A 22455-nucleotide genomic window follows, 5' to 3' on the forward strand; every position below is an offset into this window, starting at 1 on the left:
TTTGGCACAGATAACGGAGGCAGTTCAATGGAGAAAGAAGAGTCTAACAGATAGTGCTAGAACAATTGAATAATCATGTACAAAAAGTGAGCACAACCCTTACCTTATGCCATATATAGATGGGTCATAGACTTAAATGTAAGAACTAAAGCTAAAAGCTTTTGGAAGGAGAGAGAAGAAATTCTTAGTGATCTTGCTTTGGGAAAAGTGGAAGACAAAAAGCATGAAGTTTTACTTCAACAAAATTAACTTGCTTTTCAATACATGCTGTTAAGAAAAGGCAGGCTACAAACTGACGGGGAGCATATGTTTGCAACACATAACACCTGACAAAGGACTTGTGTCAAGATGAAGGGCTGTTACTGGGGGCCATATCGAGCCTAACATCTGCTTATATTAAGTCCCTTCAAGCTGATAGTATTTGCATTTTCAAAGGATTAAAAAAAAAAAATACATGACATTCTGTATGGGGCCCTCGACACCTAAAATACTTAACCTACTGGCCCTGTATAGAAAAAGTCTGCTGGCCCTGAAGGATACTCTAAAATGAACTCTTGTACAACTGTCAATACAAAGATGACAAACAGCCCAGTCAGAAAATGGGCAAAAGACTTTAACATGATCTTCACTAAAGAAATATACAGACAGCAGATAAGCACATGAAAAGATGCTGAACTTTAGTAGGGAAGGGTGAATTATAATGAGCTACTGCCGTAGACCTGCTGGCATGACGGACTTTGTACGGAAGTGTTGCTGAGGATGTAGAGAGCTGGAACTCACATCCGTACGGGTAGATTTCAAGTGCATAACCACTTTGGGAAACCACTGGAGAGATTCTTAAATGCTAAACATATAGCTGCCATAGGATCCAGCCATTCCTCTCCTAGTATTTACTCGAAAGAAGGGAAGGTATATGTCCATGAAAGACTGGTACAGGGATGTGTGCTAGTTTTGTCATAGTTTAAAACTGGAAACAAATGTCCAGCAGCGGTGAAGACACAAATTACGGGATATCCACACAACAGGGCATTACTCGGCCATAAAAAGGAACGAATTACTGAGACACATAACATGAGGGATCCTAATTATGCTGGGTGCAAGAAGCCAGACCAAAAAAATCTGATTCCATTTATATGAAATTCTACAGAATGTAGAATGCCCTGTGACAAAAATCAATGAGTGGTTGCCTGGGGCGGGGGGTGGGGGGGATACAGTGGGGTAGATTACGGAGGGGTACAAAGTGTTGAAAGGGATAGGTTTGTTACATTGGGGGGGGTGGTTTCACTGTTGTATAGGTTCATCAGAACCCACCAATTTGTGTCCTTGACATGCAGCTTATTCACCAGTTACACTTCAAAGCTGAAAACATGTTTAAAAACTTAGCTTATCATTTGTTTCACTAAAGTCTTTTTTCCAATATTTCCAAGTATGAAATTTTAAAGATACACCAGAGTAGGAGGAGTAATAGAACTTCCTTAGGTCCCTTCTCCCTAACAAATGTAACACTTTGCCATGTTTGCTGCAGACTTTTAAAGCTTGTCCTGTATGTGAAATCCCCTTGTACCTTGGTCATCCCTTCTTCACCCTTCCCAGAGTCAGCTACGCTCTGGCAGGGTCTGTACGTTAGACCTAACTTTTCAGAAACACTCCTGTTGCTTAATAGTGAACTGTAGTAGTATCTTTTAGTGGAAACAGCCCTGATAGGTTTTAGAACATTGAGGACCGCACAGAGGAGTGGGAACATTATTCTGAAGTCAGCCTCTTCAAACTCGGCTTCCTGAAAAAGTGTATGGCTAGGAAAAATTGGAAGAAACGTGATTTTGCTGGCTGATAAGCATCTTAGAGTAGTGGGCAAGCACAGACAACGCCTCGCCAGAAGGAGCTGAAGGTCAGGTTTGATATGCTAGGGTTGGTTACTGCACTTAGAGCAAAAGCCAGAGGCTCCTTCCCTCAGCCCTCCTGTCCAAAACAGAAAAAAGAAGAGGAACAGGAGCACTTACTGTCATTCTGAACATGCTGAAGGGGTCCGGCCAAAAGAAACCAAAGGTAGTACCCAAATGGGGGGGAGGGGCCGTGGGGTGTGAGCAAAGGCCTCCGCCCTCGTGTGTCCTGTTGGTGGGTCATCCTGGAGCCCGGGCTGCACTTCTGTCACGGAGCGAGCCTGTGGGCCTGGCTGCTCCGTACATGTAGGCAGTGACAGTTCAGAAACTGACCCGTCGCGCCAGGACTGTATGCAGTGAGTCCAGGCACACAGTGCAGTAGTGGATCCTTGTGCGTGGAGTTTTATTTTTGAATTAAGCATGAATGAGCTTACGAAAACTAGAGATTGGTGTCATGTTTACAGAAGTATCATGAAATCATGATGGCTTTGGGGTAAATCTTCTCCCAACTTCAGCCCACTCTCCACATGGAGCTGCTCTTCAGCAGCCTTTGTTCACGGGGATGTGCTAAGATTCGGTGTCAGCGCACAGTTTTTCTCCTGTGATCCATTTTGTGAGGAGCCACAGGAATAGTAAGATTCTGAGCAGAGTGGACTACTCTAGAGAGTAGCAGAGCTTCTGGGGAGGAGGGTTTGTTTTCGGTTTTTGAGTCACTCATTTTTTTATAAGGACAGCCACCTTGCACTGTCCAGAGAAATAATCTCTGGTTAGCTGCTTGTCCCTTTAGATTTGGCACCTGGAAATACCCGCTCCGTTCGCAGCCTCTTGACCACACACAGACCCGTGGGCGCACAGCCCTGGGCACGTTTTCCCCTCCTGCTCTTATTTGATACCACCCGACTGTATTGTGCATTTCCTCGGCAGTATTTTGCACCATTCTGTTTCTCTTTTTCACGAGTTGATGTGAAAATTACTTTCTACATCCCTTTTGGAAGGTTCTTTTATTTCCTGCACTGTGTACTCAATCGGTGTTGGTTGCTGACTGACCACAGTCCCTAACCACGCTTTTGAAATAGTGAATATTGAGTGAAAGAATATATAGACTACGTCTGTCATTGTTCACTTTCTCTTTGACTCTTTTTTTCTTCTGTTTGCTGTCCTTTACCCACACAGGTGCTCTTACTATTCCTCTGGCCGTCCTATGCCATTTGAAACAAGGAGAAAATACTGTTTTGTTTTTTCCTACTCTTCCCTTTGTAACACATGGCTTCTTGCACTAAGGACCCATTACTGCCACTTCCCATTTTGTCCTAGACACTGACCGTGAAAACAAGTTCACAGAAGAAGATTGACATGTTTCAGTAGGGGTTGTATCCATGAGGGAACTTCAGGGATGACTGACCACCATGGGGTTTGATACGTCTTCAGACTGTTGGAAGGCAAAGAGGGTGACAGGGTTCCAGGACTATAAGATGTCCTCAGAGAAAGGCAGGTGTGGTTGTGAGCGTTGCTTTGTGAATTGTGTCTGGAGTATCTTTAGGACAAGTTAGTAAGCTGACTGCGTGTAAGTCTACATATGAAGGTGGATACAGAGAGAGAGACCTGTTAGTTGGTTGAGGTTTTGGTTTTTTTGTTCTTTTTTTTTTTTAAGCCGTGCACTGCTTTCCTAACCCCACTCCATGTCTCTTACTTATCTTCAGTCAGAGGTATTAAATAAAATACCTATCTGCCCTGCAGGGGTATTGTGATAATTCCATTTAATATATATCAAGGTGCTTAGTGCACTGCCTAGCGCGAAACCAGGGTTTCCTTAAAAAGTATAGGTTTGCATCAGAATATTAGTTATAAGAATTAGAAATTGTTTAATGTGTTTATCCTCCCACTGAATTTAGAAGTTCCTTGCTTTCATCTAATGTTCTCTTCTCTGGCTACCTGCTTACCTCTATCCTGCAACACAATTTCAGGAGACTTTTGTTTATTTAAGGGAGATAGATTTGGGGAGAGGTGGGGTCACGTAACAAGTAAACAGTATTTATTGCCATTACTTAATTGCTTCCGATTAGAATTCGTAATCTTGTATAGTAAAAAGTCAAGATACTTACCTTTTTACATTTCAAATTTGACATTAAAATTTCAAGTTGATATTAAAAGATTACTTTTCATATTTCTAAAATATATATTCTGTATGGTATGTCCTAAACCTTACAGTTAACGTTTGCATGTGAAATCCATTACATTGGCATGAAATTTTGAGGCTTGTATTTATATTAAAGGAAAATTGGGGAAGTAATGTTTTTATTTACAACTAGTGTTTTAGTAAAAGTTCATGCTACTTAGAGCTCACATTCCTTTCATGCAGAAAATTGTTTTCATTTTGACTAATTGTTAAATGGAATACTTATGGTGTTAATTTTAGGTGTAACATGCTATTTATATTTAGTAAGAAATTCTGTAAACAATTCCGATTTGTTCCACTAGAGGGCCCTCTTAGAGAAGCTTTTCCTTGTTCAATGTCAATAGGCACCTTTCAGGACCAAATGAGCTTTCTCAGAATTTCCGGGAAAGAGGATACTATTCTTTCAGAATATGTACCCACAGAGTAGTCCTTTCTGAGATGTTGGTGGGGCATAGTTTGTAAATTTGCCTTTTTTCTCCCCTTAGGTCTCCCACAGATAAAAAGTTTCTGTTGTCCATTAACTGTTAAAGGCTAGACTCTAAGCAGAATTATTAATAAAGCCTTTTTTCACTAGTCTGACTTTACAACATTATCTTAGATTATGGTTTGCTCCCTTTCTTTCTGCTCCTTACCTACCCTCCCCACCCTGAGCAGAAAAAAACTAAGCAAGGATTGTGATTTGGGGGGGCTTGTAATCAGCTATCCAGGGAACACATTCTGCTACTTCTTCTCTAGTCATTGCTTACTTGTTGGTGAAGACCATTCCCCTGTCAGAGCTTCTGTGACCACTCTGGCCTTCCTTCCTGTCTCCCCCCCCACCCCCCCCAACTGGCTTTGCTGTCCTCTGTCCAGCCCTCTCCGAGGGGCATGGTGCTGTAATGAAAAGAGCAGGAGTTCTAGAAGCAGGTGTGGATGTGAATCCTGACAGCCTGCAACTAAGTGTGTGAGCTTGGACGAGATGCTTTAATGCAAAATGGGGAATAATATCACTGTACAGTATTGTGAGAAATAAGGGAATCATGTGTGAAGCACACAGCACATAAGCTTTCAGTAAATAGTAGAGCTGTTTCTTTAATGATAATTTTGTGTGTCTTTCTCCTTTTTCACCTTTATGTTCAGTGCATAATAAAATACTGACATTTAATGGATTCTCAGTAATTATCTGGTGAAGGAATGAATGGGTCCATGAATAAATGATAACTATATGGAAGATACTTGGACAACCACCAAACACTATTTAAAGGTTCTCTTTACATTCAAGTGCTGAGTTTTCAGATAGGAAGCCTATGTATTGTGTATTTCAAATTGTATTAATTATATATAGCTAAGTTAAACTGTTTCAGAACAAAGCAGATTTAAATTTCAGAGCTCAAGGGGTGCCTGGGTGGCTCAGTCGTTAAGCGTCTGCCTTCGGCTCAGGTCATGATCCCAGGGTCCTGGGATCGAGCCCCATGTAAGCCTCCTTGCTCAGTGGGGAGTCTGCTTCTCCCTCCCTCTGTGTGTGTGCATTCTCTCTCTCTCTCAAATAAGTAAATAAATCTTTAAAAAGATAACTTTCAGAGCCCTTACGGATTAATGTCATATGGTATGATGTATTTTAAAGTTTAAGTTCAAATTTAGTATTTGTCATGATTTTTGAGGTATGGCTTTTAGATGATTTGCTTCTTGAAATTCAGTCGTTGATATACAGGCCTTCCTCGTTCTACTGCTCTTCACTTTTCTACACTCAAGATAGGGTATAGTATTTTGTCAAATCTGTCATGGTGACCTGTGATCAGTGAGTGGCTTTGCTGAAAGCGCACATGGTGGTAGTTCGCATTTTTTAGACCTACTGCCGTTGCACACTCATTAGACTACAGTATAGTAAACGTAGCTTTTACACAGTAGGAAACTAAGACATTGATCTGACTTGCTTCGTTGTGATGGTCACTTTATTGAGGTGCTCTGGGACTGAATCCACAGTGTCCCCAAAGTTCACCTGTAGTGTGTCTCTTGATAAAGTAGTCCTCTGACAAAATGGTAACCTACAAATTGTCAAAAATTCTTTATCTTGCAATAGCAACACTTCATTGAGCTGGATGAAAGTCGACAGAGATTATTGCAGAAATGTAAGGAGCTGATGAAGAGAGCTAGGCAAGTATGTAACCTGGGTGCAGAGCAGACGGTTCCTCAAGAATACCAGACAGTAAGTATAACAAGTGTATAAGGCTGCAAGGTCACATGCTGCCTACGTTCTTTGTCAGCTTCAAGTGTGTTAGGCATTGTAACGGGCCATGAGAAACAAAAGTGCTGCAGGAAATACAGGATAGTCCCCCCATTTTTAAACTGAGTATGTATGTAAAGTAATTGTGCTTAATGGATTTTCTTTACTATATTCAAACTTGGACATCCATCAGTCTTGGCTTAGTCCTAAAGTTATTAAAGCACGGGCAGCCCCTTACACAGTTACCAGTTCCAGAATATCCATTCTTCCAATAAAATGCTTTTTCCCCCAGGCTACCTTTAAGAGGTAGGGTCAGGAGATAGGGTGTAGTTTTTTATGGAAACCTAGCACCGGTAATTGGTATATAAGAAATGGTAAATAGAAAAAGGTAAAATGAAAATGTTTTTCTGGAAATGAGGGTGTTTATTAAGGCTCCGTGAGCCCTGAATCTTTAGGGCTAACATCTGTTGGCAAGAAAAGGAGAAAAGAGGCTTTCCTTTCTATTTTCTGTGCTGACACAGTGTTCAATTAGTAAAAGGAGATTCTGCTTTGTATTCCACGTTCCGCCATTAATTTTGTGGCCCTGTGACCCTGAGTGTTATCTGACAAGTAGGGATCATACCTTGCCTAACATACCAACTCTCAGAATAATGTCAAAATAAAAGAAGAAAATAGAAAATGAATTTTTAGATAAAGTATTTTATCTTAATTTCAATAGATAATGAAATGTCTATTTCCCTATTTCAGTAGTTAATGTCTACTCTCTTTCAATAGCTAATGATATGTCTGGAAAAAAAAGTTTGGATTATAATTTTCAAATCCTCAAAGACTTCACTCTGTTACATCAGACACAGACAGCCTAGAGAGGGGTTCTATTTAGGTACATAGTAGGGATTTAGTAGGAACATATATAAGACAAATTGAATGGCTGTTGTTTCTAAAAATATATTAGCACTTGTCCAGATTACATGGAATTATCATAAAATAAGTAAATATTAGTACAATATCTCTACTATTTTTTTTCTTTTCGGAGATAAGTTATATGGTTTTTGAGAGAAACATATTAGAAGATAATTCATGTATTATGAATGTTACTGATCGATCAGGCACTGAACAAGACCGATATTTCTCTACTAAAGTTTATATTCTAGTCTGGAGGGTGGGGCAGATAAACGAATTAAAAAGCAGAGAGACAATGTCGGCTATCAAGAGGTGCTAAGAAGAAAAATAAAGTAAGAGGATCATGTCAGGGAAGCCTCCTTTGAGAAGATACTATTATAGAGGATTCCTGAATGGAGAGAAGAAATTAGCCAAGTGAGAGTTTGAGGGAAGAGTCGTCCAGGCAGAGCAAACAGCTCCATACAAAGCCCCCGAGGCAGAAGTACGTGTGGCATATTTCACATGAGTCTCAGTCCGGCTCAAACAAGATCATCCAGGCACGAAGGACAGTGGAAGTCAGAGCACGGAGGGTCTCGTGGAAGGAGTGCAGGCTGGATGTGGAGACGGAACCCGCTGGAAGATTGTCAAGAGGAGTGATGGGACTGACCGGAGCGTGTAGCAGAACACTCTTGACTGCCAGGTGGAGAATCCAGTAGGGACACAAGAATGAAAGCAAGAAGACTGCTGAGAAGATGATTGCTTTGGACCAGGCCAGAGAGAAGAGGGGCATGGATCAGGGTGGGAGCCCTGGAGAGGCGAGTTTACCGATATGGGGATCTTTTCAGGACAGTCAGCAGGGCTGGCTAACAGATGTGAGGGCAAGGGTGAGAGAGAGAACCAACCCCTGTGTTCTGCCATTGACTGAGACGAAGAAGGTTGAAGGAGAAATAGATTTGCTCCAAGTGGTGGGGAGGGTGGGGGACAAGAAGATTTCTCTTTGACCATCTACAACGGCAGATGCCCATTCGGGAGTCCAGTGAGGATGCTGAGCACGTGCTCAGCCCCGGGTGAGCGCTCAGCGGACAAGTCTGAAAGCCTGTACAAGTTAAACTGCTTTCTGAACAGATAAAAGACATAAGATTAAAATACTAGATTCATGTCATATTTCAGGATCTTTTTCAGGGTGTCAGGATTGGTTCTGTACCTCATATCGTATGAGCTTTGCAGGTTGTGTTGGCAAATCAATGTACTGCTTTCCTCCCAGATAAGAAAGCGTCTGACTTGTCTCTATGATCTGGACTCAGAAGGTAGTACAGTTGACCCTCGAACCACACGGGTTTGAATTGCACAGGGCCACTTGTATGTGAATTTCTTTTTCAACAAGTACAGTACTATAAATGTGTTTTCTTTTATGTTTTCCATAATAACATTGCCTTCTCTCTAGCTTACCCTAAGAGTACAGTATATAAAATATGTAGCATTACAAAATACGTGTCACCTCGCTGCTGACGTTCTCGGGAAGGCTTCCAGTCCGCAGCAGGCTCTTGGTAGCTATGTTTTGGGGGAGTCAAAAGTTACACATGTATTTTTGACTACACAGCAGGGGTCAGTCCCCCTCACCCTGTGTCGTGCGAAGGTCAGCTGTGCTACAGCCAAATTCTGCCGTCAGAGTAATTGGGTTCTTAAGATGCTTTTGTCATTCTTCATAAGTACAGTATAAAGTTCTAACTTCTTGCTCTCTTTCAATGCCCCACATATTCTGGACCCATTCTACCAATTCAGCAAGTACCCACCATTCCAAATGGACACAACTCCTCACCCCCCATGGTATGCAGCGCTTTCTTTTTTCCAAGCTCCTCTTTTCCCTCTGTCCTGCTTTTCTGTAGCTCCTTGCTTGAAGGCCCAGAGACTTCTGGGAAAGTGGGGCCTCTCACTTCTCTTAACTCCCTGTAGCTCCTCTAGCATGAACTGCTATTTCCCCTCTGTCAACCCCATGTCCTTGTAGGGTAGAACTACTTACTTTAATACTCAGCACCAATACTCAGCCTTAAGACGTTCTCCCGTGTTAACTAAGTGTAAGCTTTTGGAAGGCAAAAAACCCTGTTTAATTCCTTTGATTCCTTGTACGCTAGCATGCTGTTGAACACAGATACTTACTCAGCAGAATGTTTAACTGTTCAAATTAAACTGCTTTTGCTGGACTATTTGTAATTACAGACCATTTTTTTCTCCTTTAGGCTTTCCAGGATCTTCCAAACACATTGGATGAAATTGATGCTTTATTAACTGAAGAAAGATCAAGAGCTTCTTGCTTCACAGGACTGAACCCGACAGTATGCTTCTTTCCCTATCGCCGACCTCAAGCCCCGCCACCCCCTCCCCACACACTCCGCGCACGCGCACACACTTCTCTCCAGTACCCGCCTCCCACTCTGTACTAGAGCTCTTGGTAATAACAAGCTAGACAGCAGGAACAATGTGCTTTAAATGCCAGATTCTGAATCTATTAGAATTTTAAATAGACTCTTCCTAAGGAACACACTGTTCTGTGCCTTTCCTTTATAAAAAGAATCATTGGGCTAACCTGAAATACTGCAGTGTCTATTTTTTCAAGGATAAAAAACACGTTCAGTAGAAGAACATAAATTAATTGCATACAAACAATGCAACACAATGGGCATTTTCTGTTAGTGTTTTAATTGATGCAAAATTTCCCGTGATGTTATCCTTTGGTGGATTTGTCTTAAATAATTATTTCCTGCCAGGTGGTTGAAGAATACACAAAAAGAGAAGAAGAAATAGAGCAATTAACTGAGGAACTAAAGATAAAGAAAGTTGAACTGGATAAATACAGGGAAAACATTTCACAGGTAATTATTTAACCTTTAACTTTTCTTTCTGTCACGTGCTTATCGTTTATCATATGGGGATGTAGACTAATGCAAACTGAAATGACATGCTTCTAGGAACAAATGCAGTGTCTGTTCTCATGACTAGATTGATAACTGATACTGAATTCGCTTTATGGACAATTTTCTATGAATATAATAATGCTTTTAAATTGTGCTTTTATATTGAATTTATTTGCAGGTAAAAGAAAGGTGGCTTAATCCTTTAAAAGAGCTCGTAGAAAAAATTAATGAAAAATTCAGCAATTTTTTCAGTTCTATGCAGTGTGCTGGTGAAGTTGATCTACATACGGAAAATGAGGTAATATTGCATTTGAATCAAATGTTTCCTGGCAAGTAATTTTAATTAGATGCTAAAAGTATGTGTAAATTGTTTATTCTAGAGTTCTACCTGTGAAAACTTCACTTACTAAAAAATTGTTCAGAGGAAGGAAAACACCTATGGGCGTCCCATCAGGGTCGTTTTTTGTTGTTTTTTTTTTTTTTTTGGTGACATTGGAGACAAGTGTTACTAAAACTCTTTATATCCAGATAGGTAATGGTTTTTCAGCTATGAATGATTTGCTTTATAAATCTACCACTGTCCATGTTAGAAGAGTCCTGAAGACATTGGCAAACAACTGAAATACAGTATAGTATCTGTGGTTTCCTTTTTTAAGAGTACACAGGAATGAAAATATTTGGAAATTTGAAACTAAAATTCCTTGAGCTGTAAGTTAATGCACTGCCAAATGGTAGGTTAAATCATTTCCATTCAGAAATGTGTAAAGTGATGAACCTGGGATTTGCTTTAAAGTCATTGAAAAAGAGGAGAGGATAGAGTTAGAGATGAAACAGGATTGGTCCTGTGTTGATCATAGTTCAAACTAGTTGGTAATACACTGAGCTTATTTTAGTGTTCTAATTTTGTGAATGTTGAAAAATTGCCCTAGTAAGTTTTTCCTTAGGACAGAAATGGAGACAATAAAAGATCCTTTTCCTTCACAGCTCAGCATCTTTGTACTTTAGCTTGTATGCAGCTTCGCATGTATGTTGATAGAAAGCAAGGTAGTGCTTTAGGAACTTTGCCCCGTGACTCCTTCACCTGCTTGATGTGAGACATAAGGGTAGCCAACATCATTTCATTTTTCAGTCCTGGTAAGATGGTAGATTCTGCCACAGTGATGTCACCTACAGTCTTTGGGCTTGTTACAAGTAGTAACAAATGTCATTTATGATATACTGCCCACGTGCCAGGCACTGTGCCAAAGCCCTTCTAAGTTTTGTTCTGTTTCATCCTGTCCATTACTCTATAAAGCAGGCACTTTAATCAACTCTTTCTTACAATTAAACTCAAACAATAAAGTATCAAAGAACTAGTTGCTATCTCTAAGCCTTTAGGGATCTTCAAGGATCTATTCACATAAAACTTTTATCACTACTCTTCTGATGGACTTATTCAGTCTGTTTTCAAATAGTAGTATGAAGTTGCCGGAGAAAGCGGTAACCTGTCAGCAACGCTTTAATGTTCTACAGGAAGACTATGATAAATACGGAATTCGCATTCGAGTCAAGTTCCGCAGCAGTACACAGCTGCACGAGCTGACCCCACACCATCAGAGCGGCGGGGAAAGAAGCGTTTCCACCATGTTGTACTTGATGGCGCTTCAGGAGCTTAATCGATGTCCATTTAGAGTCGTGGATGAAATCAATCAGGTGTGGTGCTTATTCTTTTACTTGGGCTTTATCGTAGCTTATAATCGATTTAAATGTAATCATTGTTACTGTCATTGTTTAGGGAATGGACCCGATCAATGAACGGAGAGTGTTTGAAATGGTTGTAAATACTGCTTGTAAAGAAAATACATCTCAGTACTTCTTTATTACACCAAAGGTAGGTAGTAAGTCATCTAAAAGTGCTCATGTACTCAGAAGTCCCCTGTGGCCTCATCACAGAGTATGGCCCGATACATCAGTATGAGCAGAAACACTCCCAAAAAAGGAACTAAAAAGATTACAGTAATACTTGTATAAAGGGGACAAGTGCCAGTGACATACTTCATCAGAAACCTTATTATTGGAAGAAGAATATAAGAGGCATAGAATTATGTTCTAGAACCAAGATTTCCTCCCCGCCTTTGGTACTTACTCTTCATCTAGAGAAGTTCCTCTTTTAGTACTTTTTAAAAGAGGCAGGAGAATACGAACCCTCAAATTCTGGCCCTCCTCATTTCCCCAAAAAGACCATCTGGTCCCACTGCCCAGGCGCAGGGGAAATTTTAAGTTACCCTGACCTCCCCTCTCCTCAGATTAACTTGGATAAAAACAGAATTATCCTTACAAAGAATTTTCCATTCTAGAGCTAGAACCATCACAGCAGGAAATGTTCTTTTGTTACGTCTTATGCTGTGGCTAATTTGTAAGACCAATATACTCAAAGATGTGTTTATTAATATTACCAGATTTTCTCTTTAAGTAGCCATGAAAAATTTCATTGGAGTGCCCATCTTCAGTGTGCATTTTTATTGAATATTATCATCTGTCTTCTTTGCCCAGCAGATACTCTCTGAAAGAGTCAGACCTGTTAATACTCTCTTATTTACCATATACCCTGGCCTATAAGCCCACCCCTCTGGCACACACTTTGCAGGCTTCCGATCTTTCATAGACCATTCAAGTTGTGCTTGTGAAGTATTTGTGGATAAATGAGTTCAAGTATGGATCCTAGGACAGTTCTGAAGGACACACTTCCAGGGTCAAGCTGGGCAGTTGTAGGATCTTATTTGGCCTAGGAATGCTGGCCAGGCCTCCATTGAGGATTCTTTAGGCCAGGTGTCAGCTGTGGTAATTCAAGTAAGGATCACGGTCTGGCGGGGTATAGCTGTTGAATTGCCACCTTCCTAAGTGTTTCATTAATATTAGAAATAACATTTGAGGGCGCCTGGGTGGCTCAGTTGGTTAAGCGACTGCCTTCGGCTCAGGTCATGATCCTGGAGTCCCTGGATCGAGTTCCTCATCGGGCTCCCTGCTCAGCGGGGAGTCTGCTTCTCCCTCTGACCCTCCCCCCCCTCATGTGCTCTCTCTCATTCTCTCTCTCTCAAATAAATAAATAAAATCTTTAAAAAAAAAAAAAAGAAATAACATTTGACTTGACACATGTAAGGTTGGCAAATTGTGCTTCTTAATGTATGGCATCATAGGACCGTTTCTTTTCACACTTACAGCTCCTGCAAAATCTTCCTTATTCTGAAAAGATGACCGTATTGTTTGTCTACAATGGTCCTCATATGTTGGAACCTAACAGATGGAATTTAAAGGCTTTCCAAAGGCGGCGGCGCCGTATCACGTTCACTCAGCCTTCTCAATAAAAGTAATGGGCGAGAACTTTGGCGTTTTTTTTTGGTTAAATCCTGTTTATAAGTATGGCTCACCTGAATAAAAGGAGATTCATTAAGACTAAGAGATGGGTCATTTTTAGAAACCTGCTCTTCTATACAAATGGGTTGATGGACACCGTAGTAACTTCTTTCTGTGGAACCTCATCTGATAGAAATTAAGTCTGTTTCTGTTGAACTTAAGTCCTTGGCCCACTGACCATGAGTCATTGGGTTCCTGTGGTAAAAGGTATTTACTGTTTCACATCACAGGTACGGGGGAGGGGTTACCCATCACAGGAAGTGTGGTTGACCTGGTAATCCTGAGCTTTAATTCCAGAGGAACTTTACTTACTTTCAGAGTCTAAAGGGGACTCTACATCTCAAATCATAGTTTCCTCCCAGTGTTATATTTAATTTTTAAAGAATTGATATGGCAATGTCTAGACTAGTGTATAATAATAATTTATGACAAATCTATTCATTCCTTCCTATTAAAAAGGATGACCTTATCTCCACTGGGAAATGGAATTTTATCAGCCTTTAAAAAAATTTACAAAACTTGACACTATAATTGTATTGGTATCTCTAGGGAAAAACATACTGGGCTTCAGAAATGGTAGCGGAATGTCTTTGAAATGCCACAAGATGGACGCTAGATGATGCAACGTGCAACCAAAAGATTGACAGAAAAAAATCAAGTAATAAGGGTTTTTAAGGAATAACCCTGTAAAGTGTGTGTGGGTTTGGTTTTGATTTTTTTTTTAATTTAAAGTCAATTGTATTTTACATCTTCAATTTCTAAAAGCATTTTTATAATTATTTTTAGTAAGATTTTTTCTTAAGATTTCATATACTGGTTTCTACAATTTATATTTAAAATTTCTCAGTGTTAGGTCAAGAGTGAGGGAAGCACTGATTTGTTTTAAAACATGTTTCTAGAACCTAAGCTTTTAGGTCCTTCCTTACAGTGTTGCTCCTACTCCATTGTCTTTAAAAAAAATCTAGTTTAAACTGAGCAGGAATTAGATGAGAGAATCCTTTATCTCTGAGTTACACTAATTAACAGTGCCAAAACAAATTCTAGTCTTCTAAAAAATAAAGCTTGTGAGATAGTGGACTAATCCAAGAACATGTCTCTGAACAGCGAATTGGATCTGTGCCAGGAATGACAAAATTATTTTTTTTGACTTGACAGCTTGAATAAATGGAAGAGTTGCATTTAATTTGGGTTTTGTAGATTCTTATATTCTTAGGTCAAAAAATAATGAATCGTAAGTCTTTATCCTCTCACTTGGACATTTTCTCTTTAAAAAGGTAATTTTTTCTTGAAAAAAATTTTAAAAGAGCCTTCTCCTCTTAGCCTAATGCATGTATTATGAACATATTTTAAAATAACATTTTTACTAGTGTAACAACTCATGTAAACATTGAAAAACTTGGTAACCTATTAGTAAGTGGATGTTGTTTAATACTTTGTTTTCCACCAAAATATCTTTACTAATATGTGCTTACTGTCATTTGTTTATTGTCTGAGTTAGTGCTGGTCATCTTATTTATCAGTGTGAAAAAGGAGCTTGAAGATAGGTCAAGTACATTTCAGTTTACATATGGCAGTAATTACTCCATACCGTGTTTGTAAGCATTTTATATTTCTCTACTGGATAAAGTTAATACTTAGTTTTACATTGGGTTTTGAGCTGTAAAGGAAAAATTATGTATCATTTTAACATACTAATAAATCTAACACATTATATTCTCAGCCACTTAAAACCATGTATTTTCTGCAGAAATTGTAAAAACACCAAGTGAAAGTCTGATTTGATGAATATATATTTAAAACATGAAGGTGACAGGCAAATCAATGAAGATTTTCTCATTAAAAATACCCAAGGAGAGTCTCTATTCACAGATTTTTAGTGTTCATAGTAAAAGATTTTTTTGCTGCTTTCTGATTGTTTTTTGGACATGTGCTTATTTTTTTTGGTGTATGTGAAAAATGTAATTTTGTCCTGCTATAGTGTGTGTCTGTGTGTGTGTGTGTAACTGGGGAAAAAAATCTCTGGGAAATGCTACTTTGTCAGTAATAAATGCATATTTTCATATTCTTTTGGTGTACGTTATCTTAAGAATTGGTTTTACACTTTTAACCTGATTAAGAGAGTCATTCTGGTTTCACACTTACTGAAAAACAAGTCTGTTCAGTGTGCCTTTGCTGGTCTGTCCCTGGTTAAAAGCATATAAAATTTAGTTCCTTGTCTGCCTGCAAGGGAATTACAGTCTAATAGCAGCAGTGAACACAGTGAAAAAGATTTAAGCCGTCTCAGGAAGCCAAGGTACAACATGAATGTAAACATTTTTAGATTGAAACCCTAGATTTGCTAGAAATATTCACAATCTTTTTGTCTTCATCCATTAAGCTGCTATCTTGACTCAGGTTCCTCATTGTGAAATGAGGATAATACTTCATTCACAGTTGTTGAAGGGAGCAGATGAGGTAAGGCACTAGGGCACCTGGCATCCTATGGACACTTTATAAATGTTTGCTTTTCCTCCTCTTTTCTCCAGCTTTATTGCAATTTTGTATTTAAATTTTCCTAAAATATATTTTAGAGCACAAGCAGAAGGGGCAGAGGGTAAAGGAGAGAATCCCAACCAGACTCTGTGCACTGAGTGCAGAGCCCAATGTGGGGCTTGATCCCATGACCCTGAGCTTGTGACCTGAGCTGAAACCAAGAGTCCCGATTCTTAACCGACTGTGCCACCCAGTCCCTCCTTGTATTTTATACATCAAGGTCCGAGAATTCCCTTTTAAGTGCAGTTAATGTAGCATTTTTATTAGCGTTAATGTAGCGTTTTTATTCTATTTTATGGATTGTGTCAGTTGTTCCAAGGACGTGACACCTGTAGGTTTTGAGTGGGCCTTTCTAAGTACAGATAAAATTGTGACACACCTTCATGATATTTGAACTCATTCTAATTACTTTATAGTCACACCATATATTTTGGAAAACTTGTAATTAATACAATTAATACAATTCACAAATTTGGGATATTTGACTCTATTGACAACTCAGGCTTATTTTTTATTGCTGGTGGAAAATTTGCATTTTTGGGATTTTTGGTTGTTGAGATCTAAGTATTCACTCATCACTTCAAAATAAGTTACTGGTGAGTGGTTGGGGTTAAAAAGCTGGCTTTTAAGAAAAAATAGGCAAATCTTCCAAACAGGGCAACACTGCTCGGCTCCCTTCTCAGAGGATTTGGTGAAGCTGAACTCTGACTCTGGGCCCCGGTGGCATCGGAGAAACTGGGGCATAGGTTGGCTGTTCTGGGGCAGATCAGAAACATGAAGGATGTTCTGCCACAAATACTTCCTTACCTATCTGATCATCCATTAGTAAAGTTTATTTTCCTTTGGCTTCTTGGTGTCCAGGGCCATGTGTTAAAAATGACCCCTTGGCACCCTGTCCCTTCAACCTCCACTCTTATCATTCCTGCCAAATATTCATTAAGGAGTGGGTTGAAACCCATCGTTTCAGAGTAAAAGATTCAGGTAAAATTGTCCAAAGAATGTTGTGATAGAATAATTTTAAGTTCTGTTCATATTATTTAAAAATCTTCATTTAGTCCCAGTGAGCTCTGTGACATGTTGCACTCTTTGCTTTCAAATATTAGCTATTACACTTGGAAACAATCCCCCAAGTGGCTTAGATCATCCTCCTCTTTTCACTGTCTTAAATCGTGAAAAGGAATCATTTGAGTGATTTAGGCTAGCACCGCTAAGCCTAAAGTTATTTTGTAAACTAGAGGGAATAATGTGTTTATAAGCAGTATTATACTTTCAAAGTGTTTCCACCCAACAACCCTGTACTGTAGATTAACAGAAATTTAGCAGCGTATTAAGACTTTTTCAAGCTTTTACTATCAGTAAATGGCACAGGCAGGGCTGAAGAAACATTTTTTTTCCAGAACACTGTACTGCCTTTTTAATAAAGATATCTTGCCTTTTTGATTGTTGGGAGCTGTACCATAAACAGTTGCTGGTTACGTAATGCACTTCGTTATGGCTAAGACAGTGCTGTTCCAATACGCCCCTGAATTAGGGTACAAGTTCTGTGGTAACAAAAACCCAGATATAGCTTATACAGGATAGGAATTTATTCCCTTCTTCACATAAGCAGTCTGGGATTCCTCACCCGCTTCATATTTTGCTGCTATGCCATTCTCAAGAAACTATGGGTTCTTTCTCATGCTCCAAGATGACTGCTCCAGCTCTTGCCAACATTGGTATCCCAACAGTGAAGGGAGAAGGAGGAAGATGTGGCTACCCCCCCCCCCTTTTTTTTAAAAAGGTCTTATTTGAGAGAGGATGAGAGTGAGAGCATGAGCACACACAGGAGGGAAGAGAGAGAAGCAGACTCCCCACTGAGCAGGGAGCCCGATGTAGGGCTCTATCCCAGAACCCTGGGATCATGGTCTGAGCTGAAGGCAGACGCTTAACGACTGAGCCACCCAGGCGCCCTGACATGGCCACCTCTTTAAGAGTACTATGTGCAAGAGGCCCAAGTTACTTTAACTCTTGTCCAGGCCTTAGTCACATGGCCTGCAAGAGACTTGACTATGCTAGCTTTAGCTATCGGTCTATGTACCTAGTTAAACGCCAGCCACTATTAAAAAAAGGGGGGGGGGTGACTATAGGGGGACAAGCAAGAATCTCCTTTCTGGGATACTCACAAGTCTTGGAACATCCTTAGTTTTGGGAGCTGTTAAAAACCTAATAGGCTGCTTGGACAGGCACAAATACATGAGAGACAAGACCTAGGGCAGCATTGAACAACAGGGTTTATCTCCTACATGAATTCACTTCAAGACTAGGAGAGGTGGCAGCTTCATCTAATGCCTAGAAACCAACAGAGAGTCAAGTGAAATGAAGCAACAGAAAAGTATGGTGCAAATTAAAAAACAATATAAAAACTTGGGGGAAAAACAACAACGAAATGGCAATAAGTAATTCAAAGTAATGGTCATAAAGATGCTCACCAAACTGGGGAGAAGAATAGATGAACACAGTGAGACCTTTAACAAAGAGATGAACAATATGAGAAAGTACCAAACAGAAGTCACAGAGCTGAAGAATACAGTAACTGAACTAAAATATACAGTAGAAGCATTTAACAGTAGATTACAGGATGCGGAAGAAAGGATCACCCAATCTAAGTAGCACAAAGAAAAATGAATGAAAAGAGGAAAGATAGCTTAAGGGACTTACAAGGCAATATCAAATGGATTAATGTTCCCATCGTAAGAATCCCAGAAGGAGGAGAGGGGCAGAAGTCTTCCTTGAGAAAACAATGGCCGAAAATTTCCCTAAGCTAGAGAAAGAAACAAACATCCACATCCAGGAAACCAGAGAGTTCCAAAGAAGATGAACCCAAAGAGACCCACACTAAGACACATTATAATTAAGATGTCAAAAGTTAGACAGAATCTTAAAAGCCAGAAGAAAAAACAAGTTGTTAATGTACAAGGAAATCCTCATAAGACTATTGGCACATTTTCTTTTCAGCATAAACTGCAGGCCAGAACAGAGTGGCAGGATATATTTAAAAGAACTAAAGGGGGAGGGGGGGGGAATCCCTTCCCCAAATACACTATTCAGTAAAGTTATTCAGAATTGAAAGATGAGGAATTTTCCGGAAAGGTAAAACTAAAGGCTTTCATCACCATTAAACCAGCCTTACAAGAAATGTTAAGGGACTTCTTTAAAACCTAAAAGGAAGGGTGCTAATTAGGCACAATATATAAAATTAACAATATATAAAAGAATAAATCTTACTGGAAAGGAAATATAAAGAGTAAAGGTAGAAGATTAATCACTTTTAAAGACAGTATGAAGGTTAAGACAAAGGTAGTAAAAGTAACTATGATTACTGTAATTAGTTAAGGGATACACAAGATAAAAAGATGTAAAATGTGACATTAAAAGCTTAAAATTTAAGGGAGGGAGCTGAGCTCTCGAATGCATTCGAAGTTAAGTGTTACCAACTTAAAATACACTGATACAGATTTAGGTTGCTATATATAAACCCAATGATAACGACAAAGCAAAAACCTACAGTATACACATAAAAAGATAGAAAAGAATCTAAGCATACGATTACAGAAAATTGATCAAATAGCCCAAGAAAAGAGCAAGAGAATAAAGGAACAGAAGAACTACAAAAGAGCCAGAAAACAGTAACAAAATGAAACAGTACATACCTATCATTAATTACTTTAAATATAAGTGGACTATATTCTACATTTAGTAGACAGTGACCAAATGGATTAAACAACAAGACCCATCTCAGTGCTGCCTACAAGATACTTTTGATGTAAGGATACACACAGAGTGGCAGTTAAGAGATGGAAAAATATATTCCATGCAAATGGAGACAAAAGAGAGCTTGGGATTTACATTAGACAAAGCAGACTTTAAAACAAAAAAGACTTTAAGAGAAAAAGAAGGGCATTGCATAATGATAAAGGAATCAGTTCTGTTTTTTAAGGTTTTATTTATTTGACAGAGAGAGAAAGAGAGAGCACAAGCAGGGGGAGCGGGAGAGGGGGAAGCAGGCTCCCCAGTGATCAGGACCCTGGGATCATGACATGAGCTGAAGGCAGACGCTTAACTGATTGAGCCACCCAGGTGCCCCAAAGGAATCAGTTCAATAAGAGGATATAACATTTGTAAATATTTGGTACCCAACATAGCAGCATGCATATGCATATTATATATATATTATTAGATGGAGAAACAGATAGTAAATACAATAATACTTGGGACTTTTTTTTTTAAGATTTTATTTATTTATTTGACAGAGAGAGACACAGCAAGAGAGGGAACACAAGTAGGGGCAGTGGGAGAGGGAGAAGCAGGCTTCCCACTGAGCAGGAAGCCCGATGCTTGGGACATTTTTAATACCAACTTACATCAATGTAAAGATCATCCATATAGGAAATCAATAAGGAAACACCTTCAACAACACATTAGATAAGATAGACTTAACAAATATATACAAAATATTCTATCCAAAAGCAACAAAATATCAGGATACATCATATGTTAGACCACAAAAACAAGGTAAGAACTTTCAGAGGACTGAAATATCAAGCATCTTTCTGACCACAATGGCATGAAATTAGCAATCAATTACATGAAGAAAACCAGAAAATCCACAAATATGTAGAGATTAAACAACATGATGATGAATAAATGTGACAAAGAAAAAAAATCAAAAGAAATAAAATACCTTTAGACAAATGAAAATGGACAGAAAAACAGTTCTAATAGGTAAGTTCAGAGCAATAAAAGCCTACGTAAAAGAAATAAGGAGACCCAATGAACAACCTAACTTTTATACCTCAATGAACTCGAAGGAACAATGAAGTCTCAAGTTAGTAGAAAGGCAGACATAACAAAGATTACAGCAGAAATAAATGAAATAACAAAATGGCAACAAGTACGTGCCTATCAATTACTTTAAATGTAAATGTACTAAATGCTCCAATCAAAAGATAAAGGGTGGCAGAATGGATTGAAAAAAAAAAAATTGCTGCCTATAAGAGATTTACCTCAGACCTGAAGAGATATTCAGACTACAAGTGAAGGGACGAAAAGCATTGAATGCAAATGGAAGTGGGGGGAAAGAAAGCCAGGGTAGCAATACTTTTATCAGACAAAATAGACTTTAAAACAAAGACTATAGCAAGAGACAAAGAAGGAGAGGGAAGGGAAAGGATGGCGGAGGAGTGGGGGACCCTATTCCAACTGGTCCCTGGAATTGAGCTGGATATCTACCAGACCACTCTGAACACCCAACAAATCAGCCTGAGATATAAGAAGATATATTTGGGGGCGCCTGGGTGGCTCAGTCGGTTAAGCGACTGCCTTCGGCTCAGGTCATGATCCTGGAGTCCCTGGATCGAGTCCCGCATCGGGCACCCTCCTCGGCAGGGAGTCTGCTTCTCCCTCTGACCCTCCTCCCTCTCATGCTCTCTGTCTGTCATTCTCTCTCACAAGTAAATAAATAAAAAATCTTTAAAAAAAAAAAAAAAAAAAGAAGATATATTTGGATCTCTATAGAATATCACAGGCGGTTGGTTTCGAGGTATGAAGCAGGGAACCATGATTCCGCGGGCAAATATCAGAGGATAAATGGAAGAGGGAGGGAGCCGGGGGATCCTGCACTGCCGGTGCACGAAAGCCTCCTGAGCTGGGGACCGGGCACAAACTCACAGACCGGTAGTGATGGGGAAAGGGGTTTAGGGCAGCCCCCCAGACTGAAACCCTGAGCTGCGGGGCCACACGTGCAAACTGGGGGCGGCTGGCGGTTCTAGAAACACAAAGGGCAGAGACATGCCCTGACCTGGAGGCGAGGACTGGGAGCACTGCTGAGGGGCGCACAACCCAGGATGCTGCAGTTTAGAGCAACACAGACAGAAACGGAGATAGTGTGGTCTGGAGAGCTCACTGAAGAACAGACTGCGATCTCTCTGCTCTGAGGCAGAGGGCTGGAAACGCTCTTTTCTGCTCTGACTCTCAGAAGAGACACGGAAAGCCACCAGGGAACGCCGCCAGAGAACAAAAGCCCCCAAAAACCGGTTTTCACTGAACCCATCCCCCCCCCCCACAGGGGGCAGGGCAACTCTGCCCAAACAGGGTTGCCTGAGTAACAGTTCGGCAGGCCCCTCCCCCAGAAGACAGGCTGGGAGAACAAGAGGCCAACAACCCTAAGTTCCCTATAAAACAAGTGCATCTTGCTTGGGTTGTGGTCAATAATTTGCACTCTGTACATTCCCTCAACCACCCCTCAACAGAATGACTAGGAGGAGGAACACCCAAAATAGGAAAGACTCAGGGACTATGACTTCTGCCACAGATTTACAAATGAGTACAGATATAACCAAGATGTCGAAGATGGATTTCAGGGTAACAGTTACGAAGATGATAGCTAGAATGGAGAAATCGATTAATGGCAATATACAGTCTCTAAGGGCAGAAATGAAAGCT

General features: G+C 39.9%; 1 protein-coding gene across 4 annotated transcripts in view; it reads left to right on the forward strand.

Annotated features, from left to right (window-relative positions):
* The window catches only part of SMC5 (structural maintenance of chromosomes 5), a 95875-nt gene extending 80367 nt beyond the window's left edge, over nt 1-15508 (forward strand). The window contains exons 18-26 of one of the 4 annotated variants that reach the window (XM_064579358.1): nt 6116-6241; nt 8921-8965; nt 9376-9471; nt 9904-10008; nt 10229-10348; nt 11563-11742; nt 11825-11920; nt 13251-13396; nt 13993-15508. In XM_064579358.1, coding sequence (XP_064435428.1) covers nt 6116-6241; nt 8921-8965; nt 9376-9471; nt 9904-10008; nt 10229-10348; nt 11563-11742; nt 11825-11920; nt 13251-13394 — 912 coding nt within the window. In that variant the 3' untranslated portion in view covers nt 13395-13396; nt 13993-15508. Of the gene's footprint in view, nt 1-6115; nt 6242-8920; nt 8966-9375; nt 9472-9903; nt 10009-10228; nt 10349-11562; nt 11743-11824; nt 11921-13250 lie in introns of all 4 variants that reach the window. The other 3 variants (XM_045882236.2, XM_045882237.3, XM_064579359.1) reach the window with 3 other exon arrangements.
* The last annotated feature ends 6947 nt before the right edge of the window (nt 15509-22455 follow it).

This window comes from Mirounga angustirostris, unplaced genomic scaffold (assembly GCF_029215605.1).
Source record: "Mirounga angustirostris isolate CCGP_5_RB_7025 unplaced genomic scaffold, mMirAng1.0.hap1 SCAF_15, whole genome shotgun sequence".
Classification (NCBI taxonomy): domain Eukaryota; kingdom Metazoa; phylum Chordata; class Mammalia; order Carnivora; family Phocidae; genus Mirounga; species Mirounga angustirostris.